This window comes from Gymnodraco acuticeps, unplaced genomic scaffold, assembly GCF_902827175.1.
Source record: "Gymnodraco acuticeps unplaced genomic scaffold, fGymAcu1.1, whole genome shotgun sequence".
Taxonomy (NCBI): domain Eukaryota; kingdom Metazoa; phylum Chordata; class Actinopteri; order Perciformes; family Bathydraconidae; genus Gymnodraco; species Gymnodraco acuticeps.
The window spans coordinates 457,025-479,566 of NW_022991286.1; the positions used below are offsets into that span (position 1 = coordinate 457,025).

At 40.5% G+C, this 22,542-nt stretch overlaps 1 protein-coding gene across 6 annotated transcripts in view; it reads right to left on the reverse strand.

Annotated features, from left to right (window-relative positions):
* usp2a (ubiquitin specific peptidase 2a) overlaps positions 1–22,542 on the reverse strand; it is a 58,185-nt gene that overhangs the window by 17,409 nt on the left and 18,234 nt on the right. For 4 of the 6 annotated variants that reach the window (XM_034239985.1, XM_034239982.1, XM_034239983.1 and 1 more), the window contains one exon: positions 19,150–20,128. In XM_034239985.1, coding sequence (XP_034095876.1) covers positions 19,150–20,040 — 891 coding nt within the window. In that variant the 5' untranslated portion in view covers positions 20,041–20,128. Of the gene's footprint in view, positions 1–7,828; positions 8,312–19,149; positions 20,129–22,542 lie in introns of those variants that run through there. The other 2 variants (XM_034239987.1, XM_034239986.1) reach the window with 2 other exon arrangements.

Below are 22,542 nucleotides of genomic sequence, written 5' to 3' on the forward strand. Positions count from 1 at the left end.
TTCAGAAACCCTACTCCTCGAGGGCTAGGAAGCATGTGGTACGGCGAGGCCACTTTAAAAAGCATTCCCCAGGCCGGGTTGAACTGCTTCCTATAAAGCCGGGGAATAAGAGACAGAGGAAATGTCCTTTTGGCATCTAACCAGCGTGGGGGGAGTACGATCTGGCCATCCACTGTGCTCATTTAATTCTAAGATGTGGGACTGAGGGACTGAGGGGTGGAGGATGGTGGTGCTGCAGAAGAAATGGGTCAAAGCAAGGTGAGGATGAAGCAAGGAATGAGCTCTTACTACGGCTTTACTTTCCAGAAGACACTACAAACTACAATGAGAAAAAGAGAAATGCTGCTTTTTTGCTCCTTAGATAAACATCTTACCACTGCCAATGAGCTTTGGCACTGAGCAGGAAGAGGAAACTGCCCGGATTCAGTGCATGCACTACCAGAAAAGCCAGTGTTAAATGTTTCAGTCTATTAAACAGCTCAAAGAAATATGGCAATGCGCCAACAAAGGAAAGGAAGAAGAAAGCCGCACTTTACACAGATAGAGAAAACCTGCTTTGCGAATATTTCACGAGTATATATAGAATATAAAAAGGTTTTTTCTTGGTTATCAGAAAACCCAACAATGTCCTTGATTGCAACTTAGCCAGAAATGTTTCAGCAGGTGTGTCTGAAAGACCAAATCCGATCACAAAAAACAACATTGTGAAGTACAAGTTAAAGGGGCCCTATTATGCACAGAGAAACACAGGGATGTTAGCCTTTGCAGACCATTTACATGCACACCATCTTATATACAGTAAGACACTAAAGGAAAGGGAAAACCCTAAGCATAATAGGGCCTCTTTCATGTGGACAAAACCTCCCTGTTTTTTCATGAAGCATTTCCGAACACATGCACTCCACTGGAAATCTACACCTTCTGAAGACTGGAGATGGTGTGGGAAAATAACAAGCTCAGAGCACAAGTGATGATATAGCTTAATGGAATCCCAGAAGGGGTGCTTATAACAACCTATAAATGAGTGCTCAGCATTCTGACGATCTCTGTGCCACCTGCTATTGAGCTTACTCCTCATAGTGTATAAGAACAAACATGTACAGTCTTTTCTATCAAACAGTCTGTTTGCTAGTCAGTAATAGAGTTTGAGTCATGTATGCTAAGCAATACTGATGCATTTTGGTTTGAGACTGCTAATAAGTTGGTGTTGTTTGTTATTTTTTGAAATACCAGTCCATTATTCATCATCTGTTTGGTTATTTTGTATGTTATTTTTTTTTTTAAAGGTCCCATGTCAGGCTTTTCCGGTTATTACCTGTCCCCTTGTGTGTTATGTAGTTTTTTCTGCATGTAAACGGTCTGCAGAGTCACAAACCCTCAAAGTACACCCTGTAGCGAATACAACTCTAACGGTACGTCCACACAGCAGCTTTAAACAAATCTTCCAACGCTTCCAACGCTTCTCTGCCCATTGACTTTGAATGGGGATGACGTCACTTTGCCTCGCTTTTCGCCGAACTGCATTGTGGGGGAGCGAAGCGAAGATTTCCAGGATTTCCAGGATTTTCAGGATTCAAAAGTTGAGCAATGTTTAACTTTTGAAGCTGAGCTGGAAGCGTCAGCCAATCAAATCCCGTTTATGCAAATCTGACAGTAGAAGCGCTAGCCAATCAAACCGCGTGTAAGCTGGGAGAGCCAGACCGCAGTTCATTTCCTCATATTCCAAACGAGAAATTACGGTAGCAAATCACCCGGTTCTTTACGACCAGAACTATTAACGGGATACAAACCGGAGGAACCAGGCATGGAGGGAGGTGGCAGAGACAGTGGGTGAAACTGGTAGGTTTTCGCCTGTTTGGGGAGTTTATATATATATATATATATATATATTGCTCGCATAAAATCCCCGGGGTTTTTTGCTTTGTATGTCGGGGGCGGGAGATTCATGTGATTGGTTGTTGGTCGCGTTGCTCGCAAAAAATCCCCAAGCTCCAAGATTTTTGAAAAGCTGCTGTGTGGACGTACCGTAACACAGAAAAGACGTGTCTATGCTGCCCCAGACAGTGCAATCTCGTTGGAGATTTTTCTTTTTCCATTTTTGTCTTCCGGGGCCTATTGACGTCACTACGTCCAAATGTACCAATTGGCACACAGCTATAGAACAATAGGCACACCCTCTGCCAGGGTGGACTCCCGAGCAGCTCAGGAGTCCGCCCAACGAGGCTCCCGGAGCGAACAGTGTGAGGTGGATTTCCCGCGGTGTTTCCCTGGATAATGGATATAGACCAAGTGCCGTGCCGGCGAGAGAGACACCGCGGAGCTCAGGCTGAGCTCCGTGGTGTCTCGCAGACCCCACGACACCAGTAATCCCCCTCACACTGTCCGCTCCTCGAGCCCCACAGGGCGGACCAGCGAGCCCTGCAACGTCCTGCCAACACGGCACCCAGACCCCACGCAGCATTCTCATCTGTTTGTCATTACTGGTGTCATTCTCTGGTTGCTAACGCCATTGAAACACATAATCACTGATGTTCCGCTGTAACGGTGGTGGACTCATCAGAACAAGTCAATGAGTGAAAATAAATTATAAGAAATATTTGTTTTCACTTTCATTTTTTTAAGTGACATTAGAATATAGATAAAATCATCCATTATGATGTATATATATGACATTATATCTATGCATGTATAGTGTGAAATAGTGCAATTAAAGGAAAACTATTTAGAAACAGTTATAAAAAAGAATTGTCAAAAATATTGATAAGAAAACATAATATGCATGCATATCAACGACAGCTGAAAGAGCTCAATGGAAAACAATGCTAATATCTCATCACAGTAGCAATACTGCAATAATAAGCCTCTTACACCATAGCAATAACCATACCCCCCCCCCCCCCCACTATTTCTGCTGTGCGTGTGTATCTGGGGCTGTAAAGTAAACCTAACACTACCGGCAGCAGGATTCCTGGGTCCACCTGGCAGCGCACGATGCCAACTGCTGATTGGATGCCATACCAGCGCGAGAGAGTGAACAGCAGAACAGCCTGTTCTGACCTGTCTCTCTATTTGGCAGACCATCATAAACAACCTCTCCCCTGCTCTTACCTCAGCTACTGCCGAGTTTCTCCCATGTGAGCTGGAGTGACACTACTTTGTGTGAGCACGCTGGCACACACACTCTGGCACCTGATAGGGAAAGAGACATTTCTTTCTCCCTTCTACAGAGCACACAGAGGGAAAAAGTCATCTGAGCTCGTTGAGACATCGTGCGGTGACGTGGAGCTACAGCTCTACTCTCCGGAACATGCCAATACACACTTGCATACAAACAAGTAAACAGTGAGATCTTCTTACGAAAAGGAATGGTCTTTCTGAGAAACACGAATAAATGTAGCTTATGATGCCATGAACTGGGTCCTAGGTTGCATTTGATTGGCTCAAAGCCTGAATAGTGCAACTTCGTGGAGCAATATCCAAAAATGGCTAAGGTGACTCAAAGTGTATTTTAAATGTACACATTTAAAAAGTTTATATTTGGGGTTTTGGAAGAAAATTCCGCCCAAGTAATAAATACAATTATTCTGTTTGATATTTCTATTTTAAAGTGCAAACCTCTCACATGTATATTGTTTCTAAATCAGGGTTCCTGCAGGTTTCACCAACTCAAATGTAAGACTTTTTAAGACCACTTTGAATAGAATTTAAGACCTATTTCACGGTAAGAAAGTATGAAGGAAAATTGCTATGAAAGAATAAATATGTCCCATAATTACTTTCAAAGTAAATGCATTCACGTTCAACATAAGAACGATGATTGAACATAACAGCACACAGAACTGTGTTAGCGTGTTTGACAAAAACCAGAAAAAAAGAACTACCTAAACGTGAAAGTGTGTGTGTGTTTGTGTGTATATCTGTGTGTATGTATGTGTGACAAGAGGCATCTTCTGAGCTCTGCTGCTACAATGTCTTGTAATTGCCTTGGTGCTAGTGGACTAAACGGCGGATAATCTGTGGCACGCTTACATTGCGTGGCATTAGCGCATAATAGTGCGCCGCATTTGCGCTTCAGATGAGGAGGTGAGGCTCCCTCATAACGGCATGAACCCGTATGGCACAATACAACTCTGACTGGCTTACCTGTATGTCAATCAAGTGGCAAATGCCATAGTAAGGATAGGCTAACTTTTAAAAAATTAAAAAATGCCATGCGATCTACCCACACTACCTTTGCGATCGACCGGTCGAATTCCAAAAGGGATCCTAATAAATGTATTTTTGTCACACGGTATTTTATTTGATTTATTATACATTTTTTGTGAGTTGTTTGTGAGTCATGTTTGAAAAAAAAAATAGCAGTAAGAAGAAGTTTTTCACACTTGTGTTAACCAATGTCCAAAATGTTCTACCGTTTTATATTTATATTCTAAAGTATTTGCGAAACGTCAACATTCTAAAGATGTTCACCTATCACATACATGTTTTTGTTTCTAAATGTACTGTCAACCTAAATATTCCTAAAGGGATCCTTTTAATATCATTATGTTTTTGTGTTCTGAATGAAAATTGTCCCCAAATAAGAATTACATTTATAAGTGTAAGTATTCGCAAAAGTTGTGTATATATTAGTTTCTAAATGTATCTGTACTGTACTGTGATTTGAATCCCTTAAAACATCCTATTAATATCCAAAATAGGCTAAAGTCTACTGACATTAATTTAAAATGACTTTTAAACATTACGTTAGCAGTTCTGGATGAACGTTTTCCTTAAATAATAAATGTAATTATTCTGTTTTATATTAATATTTGTAAATACTTTCTATGTTCAATTGTCACCTGTCATTTCCTTTTAGCATATGTTATTTTATTCGATTTATATATTTACTTTCCATTATGTGGGTTTACACTGTCATTATATTGTTGTGTTTCTTATGTATGTATTATGCATGTTTTGTTGTTGCTTTTGTTAAAAGAAATGTGGCAGTGAGAAGAGGCTTTTCACACAGCGTCTATACCCAGCAGGTATCAACTTAAAGTCACATGCATGTGGAAAAATAATGTATTGGCTTCTTAAATAACCGGCCTGTTCCTGTTCACAAAACTCCAATGGTAAGTGTTTCTCTAGCAGGAAAATAATTCACCCTCAATGGTAGCAAAGTGAACTGCTAGCTAACAGACAGCATTTACATTCTGCTGCAGCCTGCATGGGCCTCTGTGTCTCACAGAGCACTGCACTGAAAGATCACACCGGCATAGGCCCAACAAGAACACAGACAATAACCAAATGTGTAACACAGAGCCAACCCATTATAGGTAACATTGTATATACTGTAAATACCACACATGATATCCTCATGTGAAATATCTACCTCCAAGTTACTCCCATTGAAGATAGTGCCAGTGTTTCACACTCAGGCTCTTGCTGGCAATATTGTCTTTGGTTTAAAACAAGTCAATAAGCATAGCACTACATCTATGACATTTTGATATTTCGGTTTTATGGGAAATTACAAACAAGAATGATAACACAGGCACGTTTTGAATGAAATCTGTACACGAGCTAGCATTCAAAATCATATACATCATTCCAATGTTTAAACCTCCATATATCCCAATTTTTTTTAAACCTGTTTTTGTATTTTGAACACTTAATCTTATTTAAATTAATTAATTAGGTTTATACGGCATAGCAGGATAGGCAATAAGAGTTTGCAACATTTAAGTTCAGGATTATTCTCATTATAAACCAACTTGTCAGACGTTTATGATCTTTTTAAAGTATTTGCACACATGCATTTACTTCACCTGTCACGGATATAGTTGTTTCTATATGTATTGGTACTGTGATTATTTGAATTCATGAAGGGAATCATATTAATTTGATTTGTGTCACTCATTATTATTATTTAATTATTATATTGTTGTGTTTGTTATGTATGAGTGTTCTTTTCTTATTGTTATTTTGCTCATTATGTATAATTTCCAGTGTAATTTAACATTTTCAACATCATAATGTTGAAAATAGGGGTAGAAATGATTAAGCTAATTATGAAATTGGACTCCAGCTGACTTTACCCAAAACACCATACAGAAAAAGCAGAGATAACTAATATGTAATTGCAATAATCACTTGTTTATAACAAAAGACCTATACTTGCTGTCCTTGTATTGATACAACATTGCATTTCCTTGCCATGCTTGCAGAGGTCTGCAGTGAGGTAGAAGTAAAGGACGTTTGATGAGCAACAAAAAAGGGAAGGACGGGATACGAGGAGCAGGTGGACGCTGACAACAACACGGAAAGCGTGCCAAGCTGCCAGCCCAGCACTAAAGTGTATTCTAATGTGATTTCTCCTTGCATAATAGAAGCTGGAACACAGCAGCTCCACACCACGCTGTAACCTAGGTGCATACACACAAACACACACAATTGCACTAACAAGGCTCTAATGTTCACGAAACTAAAAGCCTTTTCTTCTTCTCATACTCATATTAGAACAGCTTGTAGCCTAGGCTATTTCATGAAACTTTACCAAACACTTCATTTTAACCTCCATAAATCCACACATGGTTTGGACAGTAACGTCAGCTGTAAGGCAAATAATACATCATTAAGGAGAGTGAGTCTCATGCAAAGCACCAGACCCATTTTAGTACACATTTAAGGTGAGGATATCGGTTTATTGCCAGCATAATGTATAGGCAAATAGCTTTTCATTACATTAAACATTCCAGTGTTGCAGGATCTAATTCAGCGTAAAAATCCACAGTAAAATCTGTGCTATCGGGCTACTAGTCTACCTGGTTTATTGGAGAAAATATAATGCCCTGCATGAATCAAAAATTATATTAAAAAGGGTCTTCTGCTTTTAAAATAATAACTCAGGGAAATCATTTTATACCTACGACCCGTGGAGATATTAGAGATTGGACATTCTAAAACTTACAAGCTTAGTGCAAAACTTCAATAACTACTTAAAATTAAAAGTATTGCAATGCTAGCTTTTTTGTCTTGAGGCTGAACTGGCTTCCACAGAAATGCTTTTTGATACATTTTTTAGTGTACTCAGAATTGTCTTTATATGTGGCTGTGTCCATATGGCAACAGCCAGAGGCAAATACAGATGCCCTACATATTCCAGTGCTTAAAGAAAGCCCCGTCAAAATGGGTTATTTCTTAATGTATTTCCATTAAAGAGTTGCAGTGAGATGCATAAGAGCAGTATAGTAAGAGCAGCTGTAGGTTATGAGGGGGATTAAATGGTCGTTATGTAACCGTTGACCTGCCAGTGCAGGCCTACTGATCCTGGTACAGCGGAACACAGCGGCTTAAAAAACCGGCTTACCCTCATAGATGACTCACTCAAACATTAAACCGAGACTCTCACTAGATATGTGACATCATAAGAGAAAAAACACCTGTGTTCTATTCAGAATTATATTATCTCTGCCTGCGAGACATTTTAAACTCTTCCACAGGATATGCAGTCAATTATTGTTCACATTTTGTCCAAGCAGACTTTCCAAGCATTTCCCTTAAACTGTATAAAGCCACTGTTTAACAGTACGTTTAACGTGTTACCACCGACTGCGAGTATTTAAGTGACATACGATAGTTGGAATGGGACAACCGGTATACGTAGCCTATTATTGAATAAGTACTATTCTTTTTATATCATATGCCTCATTTCATAGTTATTTTCCAGCCAATTCACATTTAGCTCTGCCCATTAAGACATAATGCGATAAACCTTATGTCCTGATTTTTGAATGGGGTTTGGTGAGACAGAGCCGGGATAACGGAGCGTAGCACGACCTCTTACCTTGGCTTGGTTAATGAGGAGCCCTACGAAAGTGGACACCAGCATCGAGCCGGACATGCTGCCTTTTCTCCGCATCTCCTGCTTCAGAAAGGGGAAAGCTGCAGCCGGCGGCTCCTCGGGTACGGTCACCGTGTATGACTGTCGCATGCTCGGCATGCTGGCGGAGGAACGAAGCCAACGACCCGGTGCGAGTTATGCGGGCGGAGGAGAAGGTTTCCTGTGTTCAGCCCTTTTCTATAGCAAGACGTTTCACTACGTTTCCCTTGGTCTCTGTCATTCATTCAGTCATGTAACAGCAGCAACCTCACAAATCACGCCGAATAGAGGACCTGTAGCTTTCCCTTTAAATTATACTACTACTATATAGAGCGAAAACACCTAAAAAACACACACATACTGACTGCAGTATTAGCCTACGCAGGTGTCAGCAAATAAGTGGCAATAATGCATATTGTGTGCCGATTCCGTTTTACAAGAATAAAGCTCCGCCCCTTTTGGCTCACGGAAAAGTCAGCCGACAACAAACGTCAGCGACGCCTCCAGCCGGGCTGCCTACGTCACAGTCCATCCTCCTCCACGCTGTTGGAACAACCTGAAGGTCTAATACTGTGTGGTCCAAGGAGATTACTCATCTCCGATAGGATCATGTCCAAAAACTAACCTCTGTAGTCCTGGCCATGATCACTGTATATGCTATCAATGTGACAGCATGGTAAACACAACGCATATGTCACACAGCTGACAACACAGGGCTGTGATTTACTACAATCTGATCCAGTGGTTCTAAAATTAGATTGTTCAGACCTAAAAAGGGTCTTTAATGAGGTTCCGGTGACTCACCAGCAGCTCAGAGAACAAGGGGTTTAGTCGACACCGTCACAATAAGAGGTTGATGAAGGATGTCTGATGCAAACATAACCCAAGTATTGGCAGTCAAAAGTCCAAATAAACATCCTGCATGTAGGAAAACATCAATAAATAGATTTGTTGGCCATTTTTGTTGAAATGTGTACTAATTTGCACAGAAAAGTGTGAATAATATTTAAACATAATGTTAATATCCTAAACGTACACTAATTCACCATTGGCTACCTTGTAAAACAGCTAAAACAATCTTACACTACGAAACAGGCATAATATTTAAAAATTGTAGGTCATATGGCATTCTTTAGGGGTTGGAGTGTTGTTATAATATGACTATTTTTTTATATAAAATAACAATATAAAACGGTGTAAGGGCCTTAACGCAGAGATCCCTACAATTTTCAATGTTGCACTCAGAAATGATAAATTATGAATAATAAGAAGATTTATGAAAATCTCAGGGCAACAAACTCATATGTTTTTCACTTAATCGTATCATTTGGGATATTGAGAAATAATACATGTATTGAATCTTTATTTTTTAGGTCAAGTGACGTGTTCAATTGTGTACAAAATTATAAAGAAACAGTGTTTATATCTATTTTTAGTGAATTATGGTTATTGTGGCATTTTAAACGGTCCAATGTAGTAGTTAAGGAAACGTTAGGTGAAGCATGTTAGAGTGCTGCTGGTGGTTACACAAGGCAATACAAGCACCTGATGACCTTTAAGTCTCTATGACAGATTTAAAACTGCTGGATGGTCGAGACATTTTTTACAGTTTCAGAAGTGATGGAGTAAGACTTAGTAAATAAGAAAGTCAACAGAATGTGCTGTGCCTCCCTTACCACTCATAAGCAGTCTAGTTCAGGGTCACCAACATTCCCAACAGAAATGATACTTTCTTTCATGAAAGTCAGCCCTCTGTTGCCTTTAAATACTAGATTCATCTCTGTACAGTCTTTAGCGAAATGATTGAAATGCACAGTGTTTACAGGGTGGGCGATTTTAGCTGGAAGGCTGTGTGGAGTGAAGGGAGTGCAACTGCAGCAATCTCATGACCCAGGCTCAAGCGTGTGTACACAACAAACAGCCAAGGAGCACATTCCATCACCAGTGTGTGTGTGCGAGTGTGTGTCTTAATCCTTGAGGTGGAAAACTACAAAGTGAGCGACGGGGGCAGTGAGTTAATGTTTGTGTTGTGATATCTGATACAAAGAGCTAAGCGGTATTAAAACGGGACATAAGCAGTCTCTGGGCAATGTTACGTAGGAGAAGTCAGAGTGTAATTACCTAGGGATTGCTGCACTATTCCTTAAGCTACATTTGGCACATTAGATTAATTACACTCTATTCAGTCATGTTTAAATGTAACCTGGGTGTAAATGTTTCTTAGCAGAGCAACTTAAACTGTTCACTGTTGTTTATAGCCATTCTAAGCCCCTATTCTACATTCATACAAGGGGCATAGCATTCCTTAACCAACACTGAGGAGAATTGCTCACATTACGTAATATGTATGGAACATTTCAGGAGAGCATGTAGGAGGGTTCCAGAACAGAACAAAGTCTTCAGTTCAGTCGCTGGATATCAGGTAGTACTAGCAGTCCAGGGTGTTTCTTACGCCTCATTAATATTACAAATACTGGAAACATTTGAAAGAGATTTTCCTTGTGCGGTGCAAGATCAAAGGAAGGAGGGTTTTTATGTCGTGCAGGCTGTAAAGCCCCCTGAGACGCATGTTTTGGTGATATTGGGCTATATGAATAATGTTTGATTCAATGATTGATAGATATGCAGAGTAAGGCAATTTCATTGAGGTATAATTACTTCAAGGTTAGATCATTATTTGTATTTAGTGTTTGTCACTCAAAATGTGTACAAGGAAATGTAAAAGTGTATTATAATTTCAAATGTCACAGTTTCTGGCTATGATACATTGTGTAATCTTGGCAATTGTTTAGAGAAAACATAACTTTTCCATTCTACCTAGTGACAATCACTAGGCAGATGAAACCGCTGTTAGTGTTCAAAGTAACTTTTGAGTTTTCCCGAGCATCGGCACACACTTGTACTTTTCCCCCTTTAGTAATGCACCCATTGACTGTGGTGGTGAAGGGGGAAGCAGATCCACAAAGCAAAGCTCTTTAGCCTTATGAGCTTTGGGAAGTGACCCAAAGCTCCCAAAGTAGTCCTAAACTTTCGGCTAGACTCATCGTGCACGACTTGATGAGGGTTTCTGCCATTTGGAAAACTCAGTATACGTCAGGAGGTTTGGCCCTAATTATACGGTCCACTAATCTCCAAAAACTATAGTAAATGATGTTTCCTAAGCTTAGAATTATTTGGAGATCTCCAAGAATGGGGCACAAAGGACTGCTGGGCTGCTGCTAGAAAATGGATGTATAGATATAATTGGCTTCAAAGCATCATTGCTCTGTTTTTGAAAAATAATATTGTAATACTGATTTCTGTTCTGTTCTTCTTGCACTATTTGTTATTGTTTTATGTGTTCTATATATTTATGTTGCATTGTTTAAGAAGGAGCCTGGGACTTTTCATTTGCCATAACTACACTGTAGCTATACTGTGCAAATGACACAATAAAGCCTTTGAATATTTGAATCTTAATAGTAATGTTAAAATCATCGCCCTGAAGGAAATGCCACACACTGACCGACAAACACAATCAAGTCCATCCATCTTCTCCCGCTTATCCGTGGTCGGGTCGTGGGGGTAGCAGTTCCAGCAGAGAGCCCCAAACTTTCTTTTCCCTGGCGACATCAACCAGCTCTGACTGGGGGATCCCAAGGCGCTCCCAGGCCAGCGAAATATATAATCCCTCCACCTGGTCCTAGGTCTACCCCTTGGTCTCTTCCCAGCTGGACGTGCCTGGAACACCTCCCTAGGGAGGCGCCCAGGTGGCATCCTAACTAGGTGCCCGAACCACCTCAACTGGCTACTTTCGACGCAAAGGAGGAGCGGTTCAACACCGAGTCCCTCCCGGATGACCGAACTTCTCACCTTATCCCTAAGGGAGACACCAGCCACCCTGCGGAGAAAACCCATCTCGACCGCTTGTATCCACAATCAAGTCAATTCATAATAACGTATAAATGAATAACAAAGTCACTAACGAACCGGCCCCTATATTTGACAAAGAACAACCATGACCTTTCTGACTAAGGTGGGGAACCAACAGTCGGACCAAATATTATTGACTCGACAATAAGTTTGACGAAATGAAATAAATGAATGAGTTGCTCGAAGGTGGAACGAGAGGAAAGCGTGATACTGAAATACTGCATACAAGGTAACAAGGCGTGCTAACAAAGGTATGCCAAAAACAGATACATATAATGATATGCTAAGTAAAGCCATAAACATGTGTTTGTTGTTTTGTATGTGTCCTGGTCTATTTGAATATCATGCATGAGAAACAGGCAGCACAAGAATAATAGTCATGTCAGACAGCTTGCCATCAGAAACATGGCACACCATGAACAGGAGGATGAGGCACCAGCAGCTGCTATTTGTGTTATATGTTCCTGTTGTTAGCTTGTGAAAATGGGTTAACCTTGTTTTGCAAAACCTATTTTAGGAGAGCATACGTGACTTTAAACATTCAAAAACAACAACAACTTAAGAACTAGTGTTAGTTAGGCTACAGTGCAACAGTTTTGGTTTGCCATTAGATGTAGTTAACTCATCGTCGTATTATTTCAATTGTTTTTTTTGCCTTTAACTTATTTCTACACCTGTAACAAAAAAGAAAACACAGCTGAAAATGGCCCGCTGGAAACTTCACTGAGCCAGGAAGTGGTACACGGATATATATACTGTACATACAGCTTTAACGCGCCATATGGTGAAATGATGATATTTAATTTGGCATTAGTCCTGGATTTACACTCATAGAAATATAAAACCCCAAAACATATATTTAACTGTTTATAAGTGCATCTTCAATTGAGGATTTGCTTAATAATTGCTAATATCTGTAACAGTAAACAGTCAAAATGGATGGCAACTACTTCACTAATATACACTCTCCTTATTCAATAAATAATTAAATATACTGTATCATATATATATTTTATTTAAGCACAAATAAATAATATTTCTTAAAGAAATGTCAACTCTACTGAGTTAAAAGCAATTTGTTTGCAACTTTATTGTGAATTGATTAATCTTTTAGTCTTTTTAAGATAACATGGAGAAGATTCCCTAGTTTAAGCCAATAAAAGTTGAGTATTCTTTAGTCTTTTATGATATCAAACATAAAATCCTCGTCACCATAGGTCTATTTCTGAAATAGCAATCAATTAATGTAAATGTCAGTTGTGAGAATATTTGATAGTTGCAGAACAATGTTGGGCACCACTCCGCTGCGTTGCCTGAGGATGGCTGACCTACAATGACATGGTGCGAGGTCACTGAGTGGTCAAGTTGTCATTTCGACACTCATCAGTCACAAAATCTTTCCTGACATTTCCCCCAAAGTATGTCACACATACCATACTCTTGGTTTGTATGCAAGATCTGCTGACTGCAAGCTTTGTGAATAGAATGGATGTGCTAGGTCCATCGTACCATTAGAGCTCCAATAATCAGTGAAGAAGCCCTGCACTGTGCGAAAGGGGGATTAAAGGGAGTGAGCTAACAGGGGACTGGGGTTAATCAGCAGGACAAACAGCCCAGCTGGGGACATCCAGTTGAAGCTACTCAGTCTGTGCTCCATGGATAGGTGTTCAGTGTTTCCCACAGATATGAAATATACTTGGGCGGGTGGTGGCAAGGGGGGGGGGGGGTTGTTAAAACAACAATAATGTTGTTTTAACAACATTATTTATTGACTTTTCATTCCGGTATAATCATTTTGCGCAAAGATGGCACTGTTTGTCAGAGCACTTCATCCTTCTGGGATTTCATGAAGAACAGCTCCAACGCCTGTGTGTATGGGAATGCCTCTGGTGCTGGTCCATTAACTGCCAGTGTTTCCCACAGATCTGAAATATACTTTGGGGGGGTGGTGGTAGCGGGGGGGGTTGAGGTGACGTGCAACAACATTAACCTTTCTGTTGGTCGCTTGTTAGCAGACCCTTCACGCGATGGCAGAGCGAACAGGTACAGGCAGGGCCCATAATGATAGCCCTATAGTTTAAATCTACTACCCACACATGAACATATGGAAATGGGCTACTATTTAAAAAAATAAATGTATTTATTAATGTATTTAGGAACCTATCCATGTGATTTTTAGTGGGGGTCGACCTCAAATCCTCTAGGGGGGGTCCAGGGGCATGCCCCCCCGGTAAGATTTTATTTTTTATTTTGGAGTTAAATGCATCAATCTGGTGCATTTTGAGGGGAAAATAAAGAGACTAGATCTATGGAAACACCTATATTAAACAGAACTGTATACATTTCAATAATCATAAAATCAAGGCCATAACCAATAACATACCATTTCCAATATGAAAAAAACACTGAAACTTGTTCATTTATAGTTGTGAGTGTGTCTGTGCTCCTGAATCAGCCTCTCCTGTCTCCCTCCTCTCCCCCCCCTCCTCTTTGAGGCAGCAGCAAAGACTAGTTTTCTCTCAACAAGTTTTAAAAAATCTTACCTTTTTTCACCTAGTTAACTTTTTATTTATTTATTCATGCATATTTTACTAATCACATTACATTTCATTTAGCTGACGCTTTTATCCAAAGCGACTTATAATGACCGATTACAGGGACATTCTCCCTGGAGTAACTAAGGGCTAAGTGCCTTACTCAAGGGCACACTAGTGGTGGTGTTCCTGGCGGGATTTGATCTCACAGCCTTCCGATCTTCAGCCCACCTCACTCTCCATTAGACCAATCACTACCCTCTCAAATGGAAATATGTGTTTACATAAATGGTGACCACACCGTTTGAGACCCACTGAGAACTTAGACTAAGTTAACTATCGAAACACTCAGAGAGTCCTTTACCTCACCTGAGCTGAGGTTATCCCGAGCTTGAATGACACACAGAGACCAATCAAGGGCTTTGATTTATGATCTGTATGACAGTGGCCATGTCGGCAGGCCACATCATGTGGACAGCCAGTCACCCTGTGTGAGGCAGGCCACTTAACAGGCCAGAAGGAGGCGAGATCAGAGCAAGGGAGCGAGGGATCATTGTCTACAAGTTAATCGATCGCAGATGGCGTCGTGGTCACGGACGAATAAAAAAAAAAATGTATAAACATTTTTTTAATAAAAAAAATAAATAAAAACTAAATGGGTCGCGAAATATACTTGGGCGGCCGTTAATATACCTGGGCGGCCCGCCCAGGTATAGTCTATGTGTGGGAAACCCTGGTGTTGATTACCTGATGGATTTCATAAGAATAGACATCTAGCTTAAACTTGTCCCCATTTGGATTTCGGTATATTGCAGAAATAAGCTTTGTGGCCAACACGTGTTAATGATACTTCACACGTTTTTTTTCAGCAGGACGTTTTGTAATATATTTTAGTCACTTTTTAGCAACCCTCGTTTTTATGACACATAGAAGCTTCGGACCTGCACAAGTGGGGTATTTACTGACATATCTTTATATCGTAGAACAAAACGTGAAAATCTCTTCAGCTGTTGTTAACCACTGACCTTATTTCAGATTTTCTTGAGACAAACTGGAAGTAGTAACATGTTAAGTCATTTCTGGGTTTGAGGACTCATTCCTGCACCACTCGATTAGCTAATGGTCCATGGTTAAGACGTAATCAGATTACGGGTCGATTTATAAAAATGGGTATTACTAGCAGGTTTTCAAAGTTACAATACATTTTTAAATAAATATCAATATAATAAAGGTTGACGGTTTTCATTTAGCCTACTTTTATTCTTCTTTATTTTAAATATATATTTTTAAATGCAGTAGGTGGACAACTGATTTATTAACTAAGAATACTGTGTTTGCTTTTAATTAATGTATTAAAGTGAAACAATTGTCAACTATACCTTTCTGTACATAGCTAGCTTATCATTTAACCTATTTTTAATTCTAAATATATAAAATATTGTTTTCTCTTTCTCTGAGGTTACATTGTTCTGTTGTCTTACATACTACGCTTAAGTAAAAAATCTTAAAAATCCTAATAATATTTATTTTCTCTTGTATTTATTCGCATTGCATTTGATATGGAGGTAGTCCAAAAGAAGTCAGGTTACATTACTTTGATATTGTATTTAGATTTACTGAAGCCTTTCGAGTAAATCGCCAGAACGCCAAAACCTCCTCATCACTCCACCGCTCCCATGTTTTTTTTTGTGTTGCCATAAGTTAGTCTCTCTATGTTGCTAATGCTAATACTAAAAATGCTAATGCCAGCAAATACAATGGCGGCTTCACAAAACTTTTCAGAGTTTTACGGGGCGTGGTTTGCAATCCGCCCAGCCAATAGAAATTGATACTTTTTTTCTCCCCAGGATAGTACCACCTCTCTAGCAGGCACTAAAAATGGGGGTAAAAGTTCTCGGAACTAAGTAGGCCTACTCTTTTTGGTGTGAACGCAAAATTCCAGACACTATCGGAACTAAACGGGAAAAGTACGGGTAAAAGTACTCTGGTGTGAACGCGCCTATTGTGTTTCACAGTTTACAGTATAGCTGCAGGCTCAAAAATGTGCTTTTTTTTGCACGCAACAAAGCATGATTTCATTCAGTGTTTGTTTTAGAAGAAATAACCCTCAAATGTCACCACTCATTGTGAAGGGTTGTGTAAGGTCACGTTTATCTATTTCTGAATGCAGACTTGTAGAACTAAATAGAAACACATGACTGATGAGGAAACGTACAGCGGGGTTTATTTGGTCAAGTATACCTCATGACAGCAGGGAGGCCCACCACAAGACCAGTAAGTTAATATAGTTCCATATGCTCGAGTCATTCGAGTGCGTACATCAGTTTGTGTAAGTCCTGAGAGTAACAACACACCATACGAGGCCAACATCATCCAACGCTTTACTAACTAATTATGCAAAATGTACAGATGGTTGTTTGATTTAAAGCACACCCAAGGTAAACTTGCACAGGTGAATCTAATTAATTATGCTGATTAAATCGTTTCTCAGGAGTGGCTGAGGACATTTGAATTTGTGCATTTATTTCATTATTTCAATATAGAGTAATACAAGACAAAATATCCGCAAATTCTCACTAAGGGGATGCTGGAACAAGCTAACATTTAGCATTTTTCCTTGAAAAAGTACTCAAAAGAACTGATTATAAAAGGATTTGCTTGATTCAATGCCTCCTGATGCAATAAATGATTATTAACTACTTGTTTGTATTGCACTTTGTGTTGTATTGAGTGCTTCTTTGATAAGCTGATTGACAGAAATATAATCCTTTACTATTGTTGATAACCCAGTAATCTTTTAAATAATTGTTCATGCAGAATTGTCAGAAAATATGCAGCCTCTTAAATATCGAGATTATATTCTTTTCTCTGTTTCACATAATATTAAAGGGAATATATTTGGCTTTTAGACATTCAAAAGCATCACTTTGGACATTTTTCACTAGTTTTGGACTTAATAGGTAATAAGTATGATCATGAGTTCGGCCCTTTTCACCCTCTGTCTGAAACCAGAGCCCAGTCTTCTCTGATTTGTTAGCTGGCCAGCTTTTTTGTAATTGAGCAACCACTTAAAGATGTCCTGCCCCTTAGCCTATCACGTACAATGTGTTGGAGCGCTAGCTAGCCAATAGAAGCGCAAATGTTACATTTTTGCTTTATTCGATAACAGGAAGGACTCAGCTTTGATACAATGGGTCCATGATTAACCAGGTAAGCTAACGGGGCATACCAATTCAGTTCTTTGTTAAGATTATTTTATTTTAGCGACCAACCCTAAAATAAGGCTTGGTTAGCGGAAGCTTGGGCTCATCACTTCAATCTGCTACACATCAACATACTTAAGGAGAGGCAACCAATAACAACTGAACTACAGTGTAAGTGTATACAGTATAGTAAGTGCATCTGATCAATAAATGGTACTTAGAACAAACCCAAATTCTCTTCTCCACTCATCTTAACTTCCACTCTCCCCTGCTCTATACCCACCCCCCGCCCTCCCTCTCCCCCTCCTCCTCCACCCATCTAAGCGGTGATCTGGACTTATCCTGAGAGGAAGTGGGTCAGTTGTGCTTTCTGACCTGCCTAGAGGAAGCTGGGTCATTAATACAAAGCTCAGATATGAGGCTAGTGGCCTACAGACCCAGCCAATCATAGCCTAGCAGCTCCATCTGACAGGTGTCATCTCTCTAGTTGCTGGGTAGGGGTCAGATACGTCTCATAAACGTGGAAACTACTACTACTGTAAAAACCTCTAAAAACTCAAACTAAAGCATTGTGATGAACTATAAATATACTTAAGCTAAAGGCAGATAAACAAACAATAGCAAACAAATTCTGAAAAAACTGAAATCTGAATAAAATGAAAAAAAAAACTCATTAAATATTTTATATTATTATAGCCTTGTAGAGAAAATGGAATCAGCAGGTTTCGGACGTATTGGTAACGGATTAAAGTTAACAGTGTTAGGTCATCTGTAACTGTATTCCCTAACAGTTACATTAAAAAAAGACATAATCAGAATACTTTTGCATTTCTATAAATTAGAGATTACTAGCAGGATTACAATGTGACTAAAAAACTCAAAAGAGCATATTGTTTCTTGTAAAAGGATCAGATTTGATTCCTTCTCTGTAAACTGTACTGTTCTATAGCCTAATATTTTAAGTGTGAATCTATACGCCTACTGCCTGAATCTGATTTATGGTTTTCACTGTCTTTGCTGAAAATGAACCAATGTGTGTGAGCTGTATGTGTGTATTAAACTAAAACGAAGCATTTTCTGTCAGCTCAGATTTTATTTCTGGGTTTTTTAACTGTAGTTTGTGCTCATGTGTTTCAGTGTTGGTGTATAGGCTACTTCCTTATTATGTTTAATGAAAGGCAGGTTTTCCTATCAATTATAGCATTTGTGATCTTGTGTTCTCCTTTTCTAAGGTCACATTGTTCTTTTTTGTGTGTTTATTTGGTTAAATTGGATATTGAGGTAATCCAATAGTAACAGAAAGTAATCAGGTTACTTTTATATTTAGGTAACTAGTTATTGTAACAGATTTCATTTGTAAAGTAACCCTCTAAACTTGAGACATGTCAGGTTATTATATCAGGACTTCAAATGCTTTACATTTAATTTGAACAATAGTGCCCCCATTTGGTCAAATCCAGTACTCTCGGAAGCCTTAAACATTGATGGGCTTTACAAAGTGTGTGAAACTAAAGAAAAGTGCCCAGCTACGGCTACATTCGGCCTTACCCTTTGATACTGATCCAATCTGCAGCATTGAACCCCAAACAAATCAACAAGCTTCAAGCCAGCATGAGCACCAAGAACATTCTCTTACCGTTGAGTCCCTGGTTGGGGAGTCGGACACCCTGTTGCTGCTGCTCGGCTCCCATGATGAAGAGCTGTATGCTCTGCTGCTGCTGAAGGCCTCCTGGGTGGAGCTCCGCGAGAGGGCCTCCTGAGTAGAGCTCCGCGACAGGCCCGAGTAGCCATTACGGGAGCTCGCACCATACGAGTTGGCCACATCGGTGGCCCGACTGCGGTAGCTCCGCAGGGCACTGCTGGAAGAAGACGGGCTGGAGGATGAGGAGGAGGCATCACTGAGGGCCAGAGAGGCCAGGTCCCTGCTCAAGTCAGTCTGGGAGACAGATTTCCGTCGATTGAGTGAGATGCTGGAGGCCGACGGTGAAGAGAGGTAGCTGGACTGGGCAGAGGAAGAAGAGTAAGAGTTGTAGCCGGTGTACGCTGACCCCCCGCTCAGACCCGACCCGCCGTAGCTCTTGATGGGGGTTCTGCTGAGGCTCTCGCTCCGGCGGCTGCTGCTGAGGCTGCTGCTGAGGCTGCTGCTCCCAAGAATGTCAGTACGTGGGATGGTGCGACCCCGGTCAGGTTCTGAGGAGGTGCTGTAGTTGCGGCTGCGGGCGGCCGAGCTGCTCAGATAGCTGGAGGAGGAGGAGTAACCTGAGGAGGAGGTGGAGATGGGGGACTTGTAGGTGGAGGAAGAGGAGATGGGGGACTTGTAGGTGGAGGAAGAGGAGATGGGGGACTTGTAGGTGGAGGAAGAGGAGATGGGAGACTTGTAGGTGGAGGAAGAGGAGGTGGGGGACTTGTAGGAGGACCGGTCGCTGTAGGAGCTAAGGCCTGGGGTCAGGGAGGAGCCGTAGGAGCTGTAGTGGCTGCTGTAGGAAGGGCTAGTGTAGCGCTTGGCGGTGGAGGAGACGCGGGACATGCTGCTGCTGCTGCTGCTGCTGCTGCTGCTGCTGCTGCTGCTGGTTTCTCAGCCACAGGGAGGGAGAGCCTCTGGAAGACTGCATCGACTGCAGCCACAGCAAAGACACACAAGTATTAGTTCATCAGCAACAATCAGATCAATACTTACATTACAGCAACATTTATCCTTGCTTCACTAAGCATTAAACAGACTTCAAAGACAGAATGACTCAGGAGTGTGCATCACTGACTTTAACATTTCCAGCTTTTTGGCCTTTATTATGAAAACCGGAAATATATACTATGCTTACTGTGGAACACATTACCAAACACTGACACCACTTTAATCCATTATCTACTTTACATTACTATAACTCATTCAAAGTGCTCTAAAGTTCTTCATGCGTTGTTTTTCACTGTCTCTCAGGAGGACATTAGCTTCAATATAAACTTCCATTATTTCAAGAATCTTTCTGATTCTGATTCTGATAGTGAACATCATGAGCTCTTTAACTGCTAACACTGTCAAGAGTTGATGTTATTTCTGCGTGGTACATACAGTGGTGAGTGCAAATTGCTCTGAAATGTCTTCATAACATTAGCCTACAGAGATCATTGAGTTTTTGACACATTTCAAACCCCAGTGAGTAGATTTGGAGCATGTAACCAGAAATCAGTGCTCACGCTCCTCTGCAGGCTTCCTGTTATAAATATATAGTTTGTTTGTGCAAGCTAATGTTGCTCCCAGCCCCTGACAGATGTTGCCGGGCCAACCACAAAACCCTTTCCTTCCATGTAGTAATTGAGCCTGAGTGTTACAGTTCAATTCAATCATAATTTCATGATTAGGCAAACGAAAAAGCAATGAAAGGCACTTCAGGATGAGTTTACAATAGCAATGCTACAGTGTATGCATCATGACAGCAAACACTTCCATGGAATAGCACCATTAAATATGTAACGCACCATCAAAATCGCAAAATGAACTAGTGCATTATTCCAATCGCAGTGCAATATTTAGTAAAGGCAAAATATGTGAAAATATCCTTTTGCATGAAGTATTGTTGTGCTGAAGAGAAGTACCGGCCTACAAACAGTATTCAACAGACCTAATATAACAGTTCATTATTTTGAACTGACTCTTGTGGATCAGAAACCATGGTTCTAAAAAATGTACTTAACATTTTAAATATTATTTGAGTCATAATTGGTTTAATATTTACCACTGCTATTCCTTCGTTTACTTCTGTAACAGAGTGACATCACTACGTAACACTTGCGCTTCTATTGGCTTGCTCTTCAACTCATTGTACGGTTGAGGGGTGGGACATCTCTAAGCAGTTGACCAATCACAACACAGGCGGCTAGCTAACCAATCAGAGCAGACTGGGCTCTGGTTTCAGACAGAGGGTGAAAAGAGGTGCTTGCAGCACAGGCTGTCAAGATCTGTGTTTATTGTATTTTGTCTTGTCTTTTTCTGTCTTTTGTTTCATGTTTTATTTTGAAAGGTCTTCACCTCCTGTCTTGCCTGTTTCTGTCTGTGTTGTGTTTTGTCTTGTCTAGATCTGTTTTTGGTATTTCTGTCTGCGTTGTTTCTTGTCTAGATCTGTCTATGGTTTTCTGTCTGCGTTCTGTTTTGTCTTTAGATCTGTCTGTGGTTCCCTGTCGTTAGTTTCCCTGGTGTGTCTTATTACCCGATTGTGTGCACCTGGTGTCCCTGTGTTTTCTCCTCCCTCCTCACCTGTGTCTTGTTTGTATAATTAGTCTTGTGTGTATTTAAAGGGAAAAGGAAACACCAATTACAGCTATAATAGTCCGGTAGTTTATTCATTTTACAATGGATATTGATCGTAATATTTATTGTATATGATATTACTCGCCAAAAGAAAATTAATTATCCGCCGGCCGGGTGGGGAATTCCGGGACCAGGAGATTAGGGGAGTCCCAAAATGGTGACGTCACTGGGTGGGTCTTCGCTCCGGGTATCCATACCGGAAGTCAACACAACGTAGCAGATATGGCAGCGATGGAGGAATTTTGCAATGAGATCGACGTTTTGAACGATGAATTTGACTATTCGTCGGGAGATGACATTGATGTGGAAGCATCTACAGTTACCAGGCATCCCATGGCCTATGCTTATGAACCGATTCGGTCGAATACTAGAGTGGCATACGATCCGGAGTCCGCCGAAAGTACCGACGGTTCTGAACTCGCCGAGTGGGATACCACCACTTCCAGTACCGACTCGGTCTCAGTGGTCAGTTGACATATATTTTGTATTATTTTCCAACACCTCATACATCTTGGCAATACCATCCATTGGACACCTAGACCAGCAATACTAGCCTTTTTAGGGCTGTTTTCGACAGATGAGCGTGTGTATGCCAGTTTAATTAATTGAGCTGTAGAACACCCCCAATTCTCCATTGTACGTCATAATAATAGCTACCATTTAGTTTGGACGCGATTGCGTTAATTAATAAGGTCACACTGTGTCAGTAAATACATGTGTGAGCTA